The following is a 15,541-nucleotide window of genomic DNA, read 5'->3' on the forward strand; positions in this document are numbered from 1 at the left end:
CATACACACTCATACACTACGGACAATTTAGCCTACCCAATTTACCTGTACCACACGTCTTTATACTGTGGGGGAAACCGGAGCACCCGGAGGAAACCGACGCGAAGGCAGGGAGAACATGCAAACTCCACACAGAAACGCCAACTGAGCCGAAGTTCGAACCAGCGACCTTCTTGCTGTGAGGTGACAGCACTACCTACTGCGCCACTGCCTCGCCGAGTTTAAAATATTAGTTACATTTTTTTTACAGTTCTTTTTAATATGTTATTTTAATCATTCATTCATTTTCTTTTCAGCTTAGTCCCTTTATTAATCAGGGGTCGCCACAGCGGAATGAACCGCCAACTAATCCAGCATATGTTTTACGCAGTGGATATCTATTCAGCCACAACCCAACACTGGGAAACCTTCATACACTTTTGCATTCACACACATACACTACAACCAATTTAGTTTACCCAATTGAGGGAAACCGGAGCACCCGGAGGAAACTCACGCGAACACGGAGAGAACTTGCAAACTCCACACAGAAATGACCTAGCCGCTACTCGAAACAGCGACCTTCTTGCTGTGAGGCAATCGTGCTACCCACTGTGCCACCTTTATGCCCGTCATTTGAATCAATAATTAATTAAATAATAACTAATTAAATGAGTTATTTTAACATATTTAATGAATTTTTATATTATAAACCTTTTTGTATTTATTTTTCATCAAATTGTGTTTCATTTATCTGTTTTTAAAACAAATTATTCAAGTATTTTATTCCATTTTGATTTATTTGTTTGATTCTTTTACGCTAAAATGATTTTTTACTTCTTCAAAAAAAAAACATTTTACTGTTTTGTTTTTATTCTTAATTTATTTTCACATTAATCGTTTCCACAAATCTGATGAAGCCATCAAAATTTGCCTATACAAAAAAACAAAAAAAAATAGTTGTTGAAATGACATGCTGCTGAATAAATGATGCTTTTGTGGATAATCTATTCCCTGATATATCAAGTCAAGTCAAATGTATTCTATGTCATAGTTTCCAGCTCAGTAACTGGAACTTATGTAAAATTAGGCATGGGATATACTACTTCACTTACATAGACATCTGTATCTGTGTTATGAGTTTTACACCCAGTTAAACTGACCCAAAAATATCAGTTACAAAACTTCATGACACATGATTTGCGTTAACTGTAACTGTAAGGTGAGTGTTAGAGCGAACTAACATCCTCTTGTGCAACAGCTGTCACTAATATCAGTGCATGGATAAAGAGCCATTCGCTCAGTTATGCTTTATTATACCACCCGCTTGTTAGAGAAAGCATGATGCAGAGCAGGTTTAAAGTGATGGTATGGTGGTTCTGGAAGTAACTGTATACATGTTCATTTTAAGATTACTAATGTTGGTTTTTGAATTAGTAATGTATTGTCTCGGCCAATCAGAATGTTTAGTTAAAATGATTAGTTTATATGCAACTATCCCGCAACAAACTTTGCAAAAAACTAGCATTTTGCAATGAATTTAAAGGGGGTTTAAAGTTGTGTGGCAACAGTATATGAATAGAAAAATAGCCAAATAGCCTCTAATAAGTAACATTTATTTATTCTATTAAAAAAAAAACTATTGGGGAAAGCCACTAATAGAGATAGCCATGCCCACTAGTGACAATCTCTCTCTCATTAGCATATAAACAGCCCTAAGTGAGAAGCAGCCATCCGTGACTAGAGTTTTAGCACCGTAACTGTCGAATATAATGCCAGTGACTAAGCTCCGCCTTCTAGTTCTCATTTAAATTTAAAGCAGCCCGTCAGCTAAATGGCACAATTGGGATCAAAGCCTAAAAGGGTCAGTTTCAAACTTTTTATACACATAGTAAGGACATCAGAGATTTATTTTACATCACTGAAAAGGGGCAGAATAGGTCTCTTCTAGAGTAGCGCTGGGTGATATGGCAAAAATGCAATCTCGATAATTATTTTCCATATTGAATGATAATGAAATATATTTTGATATAGGTTGTTAATGCTTCCAGATTTAAAAGAGTACCCAAACAATGACTGAAGCCACAAAAATTAGAGGGTTTATTAAATGGCTTAACTAAAACTAAATCTTCGGTGGACAAAAGAACACCAACAAGCTTCAAGATTCCCATTGTTTCACATTTCTGCTGTGTGATTGGCTCTTAGATCAATATTGAGTAAAAAAGTCCTATCATTGCTATTGACATAAATTTGAGCACGATTCGATATAATATTGTTTACCAGCCCAGCACGACTATGGAGTCAATGTTAGGTGACACACTCTCAAAGCTTCAAAAGGTTCATGTGTGTACATAAAGGTTCTATTTGAGTAGCTTGAATGTACATAGAAGCTAAATGTTTAGAAATGTCCCATTTAGTTTTTTTTAAGTTCATTTGTACACTTTGAGTACTAATATATTAGCTCATTGACAGCTTTGTATTGTTATTTCTGAGAGTGTTCCGGCCTGTTATACACTCTTAGAAGCATAATAGTATATCTATTCTGTAAATAATATGAAAAATACATTACGTTTTGAGATTTTTTTTCAAATCTTGTGTAATATATATATACAGAACGAACCATTGTTATACAATAACTTGCCTAATTACCCTAACCTGCATAGTTAACCTAGTTAAGTCTTTAAATGTCATTTTAAGTTGTATAAAATTGTCTTGAAAAATATCTAGTAAAATATTATTTACTGCCATCATGGCAAAGATAAAAAAAAAAAAATCAGTTATTAGAACTGAGTTATTAAAACTATTATGTTTAGAAATTTGCTGGAAAAAATCTCTCCGTTAAACAGATATTGAAGGAAAAAAAATAAACGGGGTCTAATAATTCAAGGGGGGCTAATAATTCTGACTTCCACTGTATGTGTATGTATGCATAAATAAATACATTTCAGATATTTTACTGAGCTATGAGACTACGAAGTTGAAAAAACAAACAAACAAATAGACAAAAAATATATAGCTTTAAATATAAATGTATCTAACCAAAGCACGATTTAATAATTATTATCTAATGTATTTTAGGATTATTAAACTATAAATATATTATTAGCTTTAAAACATTCTAATAATGAAAAATAAATAAATACTGTTTATGTGCTTAATATGTCCTTAATAATTAATACTACTGCTACTATTATTATTACTATTATCATCATCATTATTAATAATAATATTAAGTAATTAATAATAATAATAATAATATGTATTTATATTATTACGTATAAATAATAACAACAAAATAACAACAACAACAACAATAATAATACTTCTAGTAATAATAACAACAATAATAATAATAATAATAATAATAACAAAAACAATATAAATAATAACATATTATTAAACATATTTAATAATTACTAACAAAAACTATAGTTATTATTATTGTTTTACAGAAATATAAAAAAAAAAATTTTTTGTATATGACGTTACTGAAATAAGAATAAAAATACTTTATTTTCCTACTTGCAGAAACGTACGTTTTATTTCAGTTTTTATTAATAAACAAAACTGTTTTAAGTTTTTGCATTATAAGATTGCTTTTACTGCAAAGAAAACGTGATCCTATCTAAAGATTCTTGCCAAAAAAAAAGGTATCACGAAGAGCATTTAGAATGACCACCGCATTAAATGTGACTGAAACTGCTGACTAGGCATATATACAGCTCACAATGTTTCCTCATGAATTTGTAATCATTATAAATCTGCCTCTTTGTCAACAAATAAACACATTTACAGTAACTCCTCTCCAACATGCCTAAACCTAAACAGCTTTCCAGTTTGGTGCATAGCCATAAATGAAGCTGATTTGATGTGATGTTTTTGCTCCTTGATATCATGTGAGCCTTTGTAATTTCCAGATCACAAATAAGATGGATAGAATCACTCAGCCAGTGAAATCAAATCAATCTGCTATCCCATCAATTACAGGATTTTCCAACATGCAATCTTTTAAAACAATGGAGGTGAGAAATGAGCTTTGATCGGCGTGGGATTTCTAATGCGTGAGATTTGACATGCGTTTCTACATGCATAGGGCTCGTCACATACCGGCTTTTAAAGAAAAATTGCAGTGGTCGGAAAAGAGATCCACGATAGACGGTATTTCTAGATTGAAATAAACACAGAGAGGGGACAGGGGGGAATGGGCACATACAGGGTAAACTGTAAGACAACAACAGTGCAACCTTACACTAGGTGGCAAAGGAAGTTAGATATGTGGCTACTTACCAACAGTGTTAGAAGAACATGCGTGTTCTACTGTGTGTGTCATAGATATTCACGTTCAAATAAATACATAAATGTTTGCCACCTAATATTGTAAGACTGTGACATGTAGGCAAATGCAAGTACAAATAAATATATTGTTAGATTATACAGTTAGTGTGGGACAAAAAGGCATGAAGAACATGCAGAAAACAGAAATTCAGGCAGTCTTAAAAAACAGAAAGGTCTTATAAAGAGGACATAAAGAAACAGAAGCTAAAGCAAATGTTTGGGTAACAGTTTGGGTAACAAAATAGTGGTCCATTAGTTAATGTCATTTGCAAACATGTATAAACAATTAGTAATACGTTTATTACGGTATTAATTCATCCTTGTTAATCTTCGATAAAATAACGATAACTTATTGGGGTAAATAAGGATAACGTTAAATTACTGTGCATACACATGTATTAATGTTAACAAGCCCAATTTAAAATTTTAATAATGCATTCGTTAATGTTGAACTATGATTATTTAATGCTTTACAATATTATTGGTACTTAGTTAATGTCAGTAAATAGATATTAACTAACATTAGCTGATGGACCATTATTCTAAAGTGTTACCAATCATTTAATCATTTAGTCTTCCTAAAGTAGTAACAAACCTGTAAGATTTTGGTCATACAGTGGGACGTTTTTTTTTCCTGGGAATAATATTTCTAAAGGAGATGTTGAACCTGATTTTGCAACCCAAGCTCATTCTGAAAATGTAGCTCCACGGACGTTTCTGGAGACCGCGTTTTACGCGGCCGGAGGTACGTATGGCTGCATTTAGTTTTTTAAAGCGAACGATACGAGGCGGTGTGACGCCGCTCCTCTTCATGTTTGCCGGCTGGGCTGACGGCTCACCTCTTCCGTGTGGAGGGCTTTCCCACCGCAACCAGATTGTCCGTTTAGCTCTTCGTGTTACGACAACAGAGCGGAAGCCCAGAGGAGGAGGAGCCGGCTGCGTTTGACGACCGGGTTCGAGTCCAGGGAAGAGTAGTTTCAGAAATCGGGCAAGACAAAAAACATGATTCCAAATAATAAAGCGAACGAGTTCGTAACAGGGCTAGAATGCGGTGAAATCCGAAAACGCGGTCAAAATCAGGACAGCCTTTTCTTTTTCTGCACGGCTTTCGTAAATCGTCGCTTGGGTTTAGGGATAAAGGAGGAGAAGGAGGAGGGTGGCCAGGTCGGCCGATTGGCCGGCCGCCCAGTCATTAGTTGAGTCATTCAGTTGGTCAGTCAGACAGACGGTCGTTCGACAGTGGCCTCCAGTGGCTTCTTCCGCGAGAACATTGCGCTCGCAAGAGGCGTTCGAGACGCGAAAAAGCGCGCACAGCGGCCTCTTGCGGATTCACAAAAACAAAACCTGCACAAATACGTACCTTACAGGACATATTTCGTGCTCTACAGAAACATCCGTGGGGCTACGTTACCAGAATGAGCCTATGTTGAGATTTTGGTAAATATATAAACATACAAATTAAAAAAAAAAAAATAAATCTGAAAAATTTGTTATGTGTAATAACAATGAAATGACACAAGGAGAAAGTGCTGAACTACTGAAGTGTATTTAACATTTCATATAAAAGTCTTTTTTTTGGTGATTGCAGCTTAAAGACGCCTCTCATATGGAGAATGAAGCCACATGAATTGCTCAGCTGTGAGTTCTTCGCAGACTACAACAGTTTACAACAGAGTTTACAACAGTTTACAACAGAGTGTAAAAATCTTGATAGTTCTGTGGGTCTCGTCTATCAAATCTGATCTTTAATTTGTATTCTCTATTGGATTCGGATCAGGTCATAGGCTGGTCCATTCTACAGCTTGATTTTCTTTCTCTCTGAAAGCATTTGATAGTTTCCTTGGCTGTGTTTTGGATTGTTGTCTTGCTGAAATCCCCACCCTGGTGTCGTCTTTATCATCCTGCTAGTGTAGTTGTAGTGAAGATATTTATTTACAATAAGGTCACAGGTTTACTGAAGAACTACTGAGAGATTTCAGCTGCTGTCTGGGTTTTCACTGCATTTCTACAGCTCCATTTATTCATGTGTTCAATACTCTTTCCCTGTGTCATTTTATTTTATTACACACAACTTTATTTTTAAACTAATTAGATTTGTTCTCTTCACATTTCTGTAGTTGTTATTAACATCTGGTGAACATTTCAAGTCAACTGCACCTTCAGAAAAATGTTTTCAGAGAAAAATGGTGACGTGTTAAATACTTATGTTTCTTTCTTTACATAGATAAATACAAAAATCTATAAATAAATAAACGCATACATTTATAAATGTTAATTTGTGTTTTATTTTGGGAACTACAGATAACATGTCTTCAAATTGTTAAATAAGAACAAATTAAAATAATGTACATGTACATTAGTGATGATTATAAACAGGCCTGAGTGAGAAGCAGTCATCTGCCATTAAATTTCCAATACATCATTTGTGATGACATTATTTTGAGCTAAAACTCCCTATACATACTCTAGGTACATCAGAGACTTGTAAAAGGGGCATAATAGGTCCCCTTTAAAACGACAAATTTCTCCCACCTATATTTAAGGTCTGAAATTAGTGGAAAAATCAGTCTGGAAATTCATTATATAAGTTTTTCCATTTGAAATCAACAGGTTTATTAAAAACATGAGAGAGAATAAATCACAATAAATGAAGCTTGTTAAAAAAAAAAATCAATCCTAGGGAATGTTACATTTTTAAAAGTTCTGTACCCACCTTTCTACCACTTCAATATCAAAACAGAAGCGTTTATCAATGGAGTCAGTCTTTCTTCTAATACAAGACTTGAGCCTGAACTTCTCAGGGGGATTTGAAGTGACGCCGTTCTGTGATAACAGATAAATACAGTGAGAATTTGATGCAAACAGCGGTAACATTTTATTTCGATGATCCATTTGAGTATTAGTAGACTATCTGCTTAATATCTGTTGATACAGACATTGACCTAACAGTCAACTTATAATCTAATAAGAATTAGTTGGCATGTAGATGCAGTGCAACTTAAATTCAACAAATGGACCATCCAAATAAAGTGCGACCCAAACAGCAGCTCTGAACATATAAATCACAACTTTGTACCTGTTTGGCTGCTGGTTTTGCCTCTGTGTTGCACATACTAAAAGTTTGATTATCTTTGTCATATGTACAATAATGACGTGTCCATGTGCAGCCCAAAGGCCCTGTAACATATAAGAGAAGTAAAATGTGATAACCCAATCGAAAAATCATTGTTCTTGTGTAACTAAATAAACATAAACTAAAATATACAGTGCTCAGGCAGCACGGTGGCTCAGTGGTTAATCTAGGGTCACCACAGTGGAATGAACCGCCAACTCATTCCTTCATTTTCTTTTTTCGGCTTAGTCCCTTTATTAATCTGGGGTCGCCACAGCAGAATGAACCACCAACTCATTCTTTTCAGCTTAGAGCATTTATTAATCTGGGGTTGCCCCAGCAGAATGAACCGCCAAGTCATTCATTCATTTTCTTTTCGGCTTAGTCCTTTTATTAATCTGGGGTCACTACAGCGAAATGAATCGCCAACTCATTCATTCATTTTCTTTTCGGCTTAGTCCCTTTATTAATCTGGGGTCGCCACAGCAGAATGAACTGCCAACTCATTCATTTTTTTTCTTTTCAGCTTAGTCTCTTCATTTATCTATGGTCACCACAGCAGAATGAACCGCCAACTCATTCATTCACTTTTTCTTTCGGCTTAGTCCCTTTATTATTCGGGTTCGCCACATTGGAATGAACTGCCAACTCATTCATTAATTTTCTTTTCGGGTTAGTCCGTTTGTTAATCTGGGGTCACCACAGCGGAATTGCGCAGTTGCCCTTCCAGCTGCAACTCAACACTGGGAAACATCTATACACACTCAATCACACACATACACTACGGCCAATTTAGCTTACCCAATTTACCTATACCAAATGTTTTTGGACTTGTGGGGGAAACCGAAGCACCCAGAGGAAACCCACGCAAACACGAGGAGAACATGCAAACTCCACACAGAAATGCCAACTGACCCAGTCGGGGCTCAAACCAGCAATCTTCTTGCTGTGAGGTGATTGTGCTACCCACTGCGTCACCGTGCTGCCCATTAATTGCATTATATAGAACAGTTATCCACAATCAGTCCTTATCAAAATCTTGAGTGCACATTATATATAGGTCCAGTAGAGGGCAATGTTCTTCTTTCCTAGACCAAGTCATTTCCTCATATCATATCTGAAGACATATAATGATAATCACATATAATCAAGCGCTATTTACATGTGGACGTCTTATTTTCTCCGCAGCATGAAGGAAAATGAAACAAAGAACAGGGTAAGATTAAAGGAAGGTCACTTATAAGATTGAAATAAATAAACTTAAAAACCAAATGATAGACTCTTATCATCATGCTTTAAAAAAGTGTCTGGTATGGAAGGCCACAGAATATCTGTCCTTCTGTCAATAAAAACACTTACGCTTCTCCTGGACATACAGGTAGCCTTCCATAGTCCACTGGCCCGGGGGCTTTTGATCCTGATCTGCAGATCGAACCCGGTTCATCAGGTTTTCCACTTCCTGCTTAGTGCTCAAGAAGTTGTTTCTTGTCTTTATCCAAGATGGAAAAAAAAAAATAATTAAAACAAATTATGGTTACTTCACCTGCAGTTATAGAACAGCTTAATAATTGATCTGACAGATGTGAATGCTTTAAAATACATGGATATCATTGATGTAAGTAACTGAGTGCATTAGTAGGAAGGAAGTATTTTGTTCTATAATTGTCTATGATCAATGGTTAAGCTTGAAGCTACAAGCTATAGTAGAATGGAATCCCAATATTACAAAACTTTTATTTTAAGCTAAAACAACTTATCAAAATCAGACAAAGTCAAATGTACTGTGTACTTAACTGTGTCACATCAAAAATCACACATTCGAGTAAAAAAAAAATATAAAAAATGATTAGTGCTGTCAAATGAATAAATCGCAATGAATTGTATCAGTGATAAACATTTGTATTTACACAATATATACATGTGTACTGTGTACATATATACATACATACATACACACACACACACACACACACACACACACACACACACACACACACACACACACACACACACACACACACACATATATATATATATATACACACACACACACACACACACACACACACACACACACACACACACACACACACACACACACACACACACACACACACACACACACACATATATATATATATACACACACACACACACACACACACACACACACACTCACACACACACACACACACACACACACACACACACACACACACACACACACACACACACACACACACACACAYATATATATATATATATATATATATATATATATATATATATATGTATATGTATGTATGTATGTATAAACACACACACATACTGTACATAAAATACAAAAGATATATATATATATATATATATATATATATATATATATATATATATATATATATATATATATATATATATATATATATATATATATATATATATATATATATATATATATTTATATATCTAAATACTGGATTGTCTCGAGGCACAAGGCTGGGGAGGGTTACAGAAAAAATTTCTGCTGCTCTGAAAGTTCCAATGAGCACAGTGGCCTCCATCATCTGTTAGTAAAAGATGTTTAGAACCGCCAGGACTCTTCCTATAGCTGGCCGGCCATCTAAGCTGAGTGATCGAGGGAGAAGGGCCTTAGTCAGGGAGGTGATCAATAACCCGATGGTCACTCCGTCTGAGCACCAGCGTTCTACTGTGGAAAGAGGAGAACCTTACAGAAGGACAACCATCTGTGCAGCAATCCACCAATAAGGCCTGTATGGCAGAGTGGCCAGACGGAAGCCACTCCTCGCCTGGAATTTACCAAAAGGCATCTGAAGGACTCTCAGACCATAAGAAACAAAATTCTCTGGTCTGATGAGACTAAAATTGAACTCTTTAGAGTGAATGCCAGGTGTTACGTTTGGAGAAAACCAGGCACCGCTGATCACCAGGCTAATACCATGCCTACAGTGAAGTATGGTGGTGGCAGCATCATGCTGTGGGATGTTTTTCAGCAGCAGGAACTGGAAAACTAGTCAGGATGAAGGGAAAGATGAATGCAATTTACAGAGACTTCTTGAATGATGAATGATCCAAAGCACACCACCAAAATATCAATGAAGTGGTTTCACAACAACTCGGTGAATGTCCTTGAGTGGCCCAGCCAGAGCCCGGACCTAAATCCTATTGAACATCTTTGGAGAGATCTGAAAATAGCTGCACATCATCGCTTCCCATCCAACCTGATAGAGCTTGAGAGGTACTGCAAAGAGGAATGGGCAGAAATTCCCAAAGACAGGTGTGCCAAGCTTGTGGCATCATATTCAAACAGACTTGAGGATGTAATTGCTGCCAAAGGTGCATCAACAAAGTACTGAGCAAAGGCTGTGAATACTTGTGTACATGTGATTTTTTCAGGTTTTTATTTTTATTTTTTATAAATTTGCAACAATTTCAAAAAGTCTTTTTTCACATTGACATTATGGGGTGTTGTGTGTAGAATTTTGAGAGAAATAAATGAATCGAATTAATTTTGGAATATGGCTGTAACATAAAAAAATGTGTAAAAAGTGAAGCGCTATGAATACTTTCCGGATGCACTGTATAAACAAATACTTTATACGTGTATTACAATATTTTACACAATATATTCAAGCGTATATTTATATACACAAGAATTTAAGAAGCACAAAATATTAGTATATATATATATATATATATATATATATATATATATATATATATATATATATATATATATATATATATATATATATATATGTATATATAAACATAAAAGTATTATACATAAAGTGTAAATATTTAAACATTGATACATATCAAAAAAATTTGAAAAATGTACTACATTTTATAAACAATACATTTTACAAATCAAGTGAAGTCAATTTTAAGAGCTTACCCAAAAATTACAATTCTGTCATCATTTACTCAACCTTTACTGGTTTCAAACTAAACACAAAATAAGACATTTTGAAGTATGCTGAAAACCTGTAACCATTGACTTCCATTATATTTTTCCTATATGGGAATCAATAATTACAGCCAGGTTTTCAGTTTTCTTCAAAATATCTTCATTTGCGTTCAAGAGTAGAATGAAACTGTTCAATTTTGGGGTGAACGATCCCTTATGTTTATCAAAAAACAAATAAATAAAATGTGTTATTAACCACTTTGCCAAATAATTATTATAAAACAACCACCAAGCAACTATCTTTGAAAAATAGGCAAGACATTTTGCTCTTAGATACTGGGGACCTGTCTTCTATGGTTAAAATGGTTGCTTTTTGCTTTAATTACTTAAATTAAAGTGTATTTCTAAGCCTAATGCTTTCAAATTCTGAAAATAAAAGAAAACCATATCCTTCTTTTGCCCTCTGGAGTCCTGAAATCACAGCCAAATACACAAATGTGAACTACTCTACCTCAAATGTGAATTACTGCACTGTACACTCTTGCAATATTAAAGGTCTTGAAGTAATGTATACAGTACAGTAAAGGCTAATGTCTAGCTTTCATAGCAGCCTTAATTCAGTATACACACTGTATAAATGCCGCAGTGTTGGCACAGTGCTGGAGTTCAGGTCTTTTTTCTGCTTTAAAACAAGCTGTATTTCTCTGACACCACTTCAATTTTGAGCTTTTTGGTGACAATGATGCAACGAAAGGGTCAAATGTCATGAAACCCAGCCTCAAAGATGCTGACGAGCAGCAGCAACTGCTTTATAACAGACCAATATTGATCAAACACACACAGAGCAGGCTGCAGTCGACAGAACAGAGGGCAAAACACACATAAAGCTCATCATTTTTAACAGCCAAGCTCTGACTTTTTCATGTGTGCCAGCTTTAACCTTTTCTTTTCACATCAATGTGGCTTTACAAATATTTTTAGAAGTAAAAAAACACACATTACTGGTCAAAAGAGGCTAAGTGAAAATGTGAAAGAGATGCTGGGTGACTCACAGGAGATGTGCACTTACGTTCTGCAGGTTAAACTGGAGCTGTTGCTTGTAGGGCTCGAAGTCGTGGGCCAGTTCGTAACCCTCATGGTAGAATGTGAACAGACCCTGCAGGAAGGCCAAGAGCTGTAACCCAAAACAAAATGTAAATACAATAAAAATGCAAACACAGATTTTTAGCTTATGGCTGTAACACAACATCACTCTTCAGTGCAAACAGGAGGTTTCGCAATGTCTCGTGTCAGCTCGCAAATTCTGCGAATAGCTGAAGGTGCCATATCGATGATCAATCAACAGGTTGCCAAGAGTTGCATGTAAAACTCAGCTCAGAGTTGAAGAAAACTTCCAAATAAACTCCTATACTATTAAAACTGTGTGCTACGGTTAAAAGTATCTGGATGCAGACTTGGATTTGCAAGCTGAGATTGCATATCTGAGAGAGACAATAGCCCCTTTCACACAGTGATACCGGTAAATATCCGGAAAATTTACAGAACGACTTTACCGGTATATTCAAAAAAGTGCTGTTCACACAGGCGAGGACGTTACGGAATTTTTCCGGAAAAGAGCATTCACACATCCATTCCAAAATACCGGTAAATTCTGACATCATTCACCACAAATGAGCTTTAAACGGCTGCGCTTGTATTTGTAACATTTGACTAAATTACAAACTCTTTTGATGATCAATATTGTAAACAACTTTCACAGGATCATATTCGCATGTCGAGATGTTCATAATATGTGCGTGTGCTGGCGCTCACAGGCTGTTTCATGGACACACGCAAAGCTTGAAGGTAAACAAACAACGGCTTATCATAAGCATCTTATCGATGATTATTTGCACAGTTGGCATTAAGAAGAACATATAAACGTGATCTGACTAACTTCTAGCAGCTAAATGTGTCTGGAAAAATATTCAAAGGCTTTTATTCTCACAAACCGCTCGGACGTAAATGCGTCTGACTGTTGTGATTGGCTAAAGCAGACGTCTTACATCAGCAAGTTCTAGACGTGCACTCGCTTATTCCGGAAATCTTCCTTCTGTATTCACACAGTGCAGCATTCCGGCAAATTGCCGGTAATGTTACAACTTCTCTTTCCGGAAAATAGCCAGAACGAATTTACCGGTATTTTCAAAAATGACCTGTTCACACATACAACCTTTCTGGAAAATTGCCGGTAATTTTCCGGAAAGGTCTGTATGTGTGAAAGGGGCTAATGTCAGACACAATGCATTCAATGGAGCTAGTGACGCATTAAAAAGCATTGCATGCAGCTCAGATTGCAACTGCATCGAGTCTGCATCCAGACACCTATTGTTAAAATATACTCACCGGCCACGTTATTAGGTACACCAGTCCAACTGCTCGTTAACACATATTTCTAACCAGCCAATAACATGGCAGCAACTAAATGCATTTAGGCATGGAACATTTTCAAAATGATCTGCTGCAGTTCAAACTGAGCACCAGAATGGGGAAGAGAGATGATTTAAGGGACTTTGAATGTGGCATGGGTGTTGTTGACAGAGTATCTATCTGAGTATTTCAGAAACTGCTGATCTACTGCAATTTTCACGCACAGCTATCCCTAGGGTTTACAGAGATTTGTCGGAAAAAGAGAAAATATCCAGTGAGTGGCAGTTCTGTGGTTGCAAATGCCTTGTTGATGCCAGAGGAGAATGGCCAGACTAGTTTGAGCTGATAGAAAGGCAACAGTAACTCAAATAACCACTCCTTACAACCAAGAATGAAGAAGAGAATCTCTGATCGCACAACATGTTTAACCTTGAGGCGAATGGGCTACAGTAGCAGAAGACCACACTAGGTGCCACTCCTGTCAGCTAAGAACAGGAAACCAAGGCTAACATTAATTCAGGCTCACCAAAATTGGACAATAAAAGATTGAAAAAATGTTGCCTGGTCTGAAGTCTTGAATTCTGCTGCGACATTCAGATGATAGGATCAGAATTTGGCATAAACAATATGAAAGCATGGATCCATCCTGCCTTGTATCAATTGTTTAGGCTGCCCATTAGTACCAATTGAGCATCGTGTCAACACCACAGCCTACGTGAGTATTGTTGCTGATCATGTCCATCCCTTTATGACCCAATGTACCCATCTTCTGATGGTTATTTCCAGCAGGATAAAGTGCCATAAAGCGTGTTTCTTGAACATGACAATGAGTTCACTGTACTCAAATGGCCCTCACAGTCACCAGGTCTTAATCCAATGGAGCACATTTAGGATGTGGTGGAATGGAAGATTCGCATCATGGATGTGCAGCAGACAAATCTGCAGCAACTGCGAGATGCCATCATATCAAGATGGACAAAAATCTCTGAGGAATATTTCCAGTTCCTTGGTGAATCTCTGCAACAAAAGATTGAGGCAGTTCTAAAAGCAAAAAGGGGTCCAACCCGCTAAGTAAGGTATACCTAATAAAGTGGCCAGTGAGTGTATATTTTTTGTTTTGTTATTCAAATATTTTATGTAAATGAAAAAAATAAATAAATTGCAATCCTGAATAAAACACCATGCGATGTGCATGTCTATTTCCTTTTTCACAAGTAGAACAAGTAGATAAATTTTATTTTAACCACACAGGTTCACTATTTCCTTTCATTCATTTACATTCGGCTTAGTCCCTTATACATCAGGGGGTTTTACTATTCACATGAAACAAACATTTGAAATAGCACAAACATACTGGAAGAACTGTTTATAGCTCTGGACATAGACAATGTCTATGGTAGCAATACAAATCTTGCTCTCTTTGTTTTTAGACAAACAATAAAAAAAACATTACAAACGTAAAAAAATTTATTTGCCATTGAATTATTGAATAAATTAATAAAAAAAAAAAGTCTTTTTTTAAAATGAGCCACTGAGTCATTTATTAAAACTGAGCTTTTATTATAGAAAATTATTATTATTTATAATTGTATATAATAAAATAAGATTCTCCCGTGGTTCTGAATTTTTCAAATAACTCCTATTCTATCACAACTGAGTGTTAAAATACATATTTATGTTTTCTTGTTAAGTCATTTTACATAAATGAATAAAATAGTCCCTTCTGCTGCTTGTTAATAGGGTTTTTGTGTTGTGGTTAAATTGTTGATAATGTCTAT

At 35.7% G+C, this 15,541-nt stretch overlaps 1 protein-coding gene across 10 annotated transcripts in view; it reads right to left on the bottom strand.

Moving 5' to 3' along the window:
• The window catches only part of arhgap42b (Rho GTPase activating protein 42b), a 214,857-nt gene that overhangs the window by 30,719 nt on the left and 168,597 nt on the right, over nt 1-15,541 (bottom strand). For 2 of the 10 annotated variants that reach the window (XM_073930056.1, XM_073930055.1), the window contains exons 7-11: nt 12,424-12,510; nt 8,786-8,915; nt 7,391-7,491; nt 7,028-7,137; nt 4,087-4,143 (exon numbers count right to left, since the gene is read on the bottom strand). In XM_073930056.1, the coding sequence (XP_073786157.1) occupies nt 4,087-4,143; nt 7,028-7,137; nt 7,391-7,491; nt 8,786-8,915; nt 12,424-12,510 (485 nt within the window). Of the gene's footprint in view, nt 1-4,086; nt 4,144-7,027; nt 7,138-7,390; nt 7,492-8,588; nt 8,916-12,423; nt 12,529-15,541 lie in introns of those variants that run through there. The other 8 variants (XM_017352122.4, XM_021467872.3, XM_073930058.1 and 5 more) reach the window with 5 other exon arrangements.

The sequence above is a fragment of the Danio rerio genome, chromosome 18 (genome assembly GCF_049306965.1).
Source record: "Danio rerio strain Tuebingen ecotype United States chromosome 18, GRCz12tu, whole genome shotgun sequence".
Classification (NCBI taxonomy): Eukaryota; Metazoa; Chordata; class Actinopteri; order Cypriniformes; family Danionidae; genus Danio; species Danio rerio.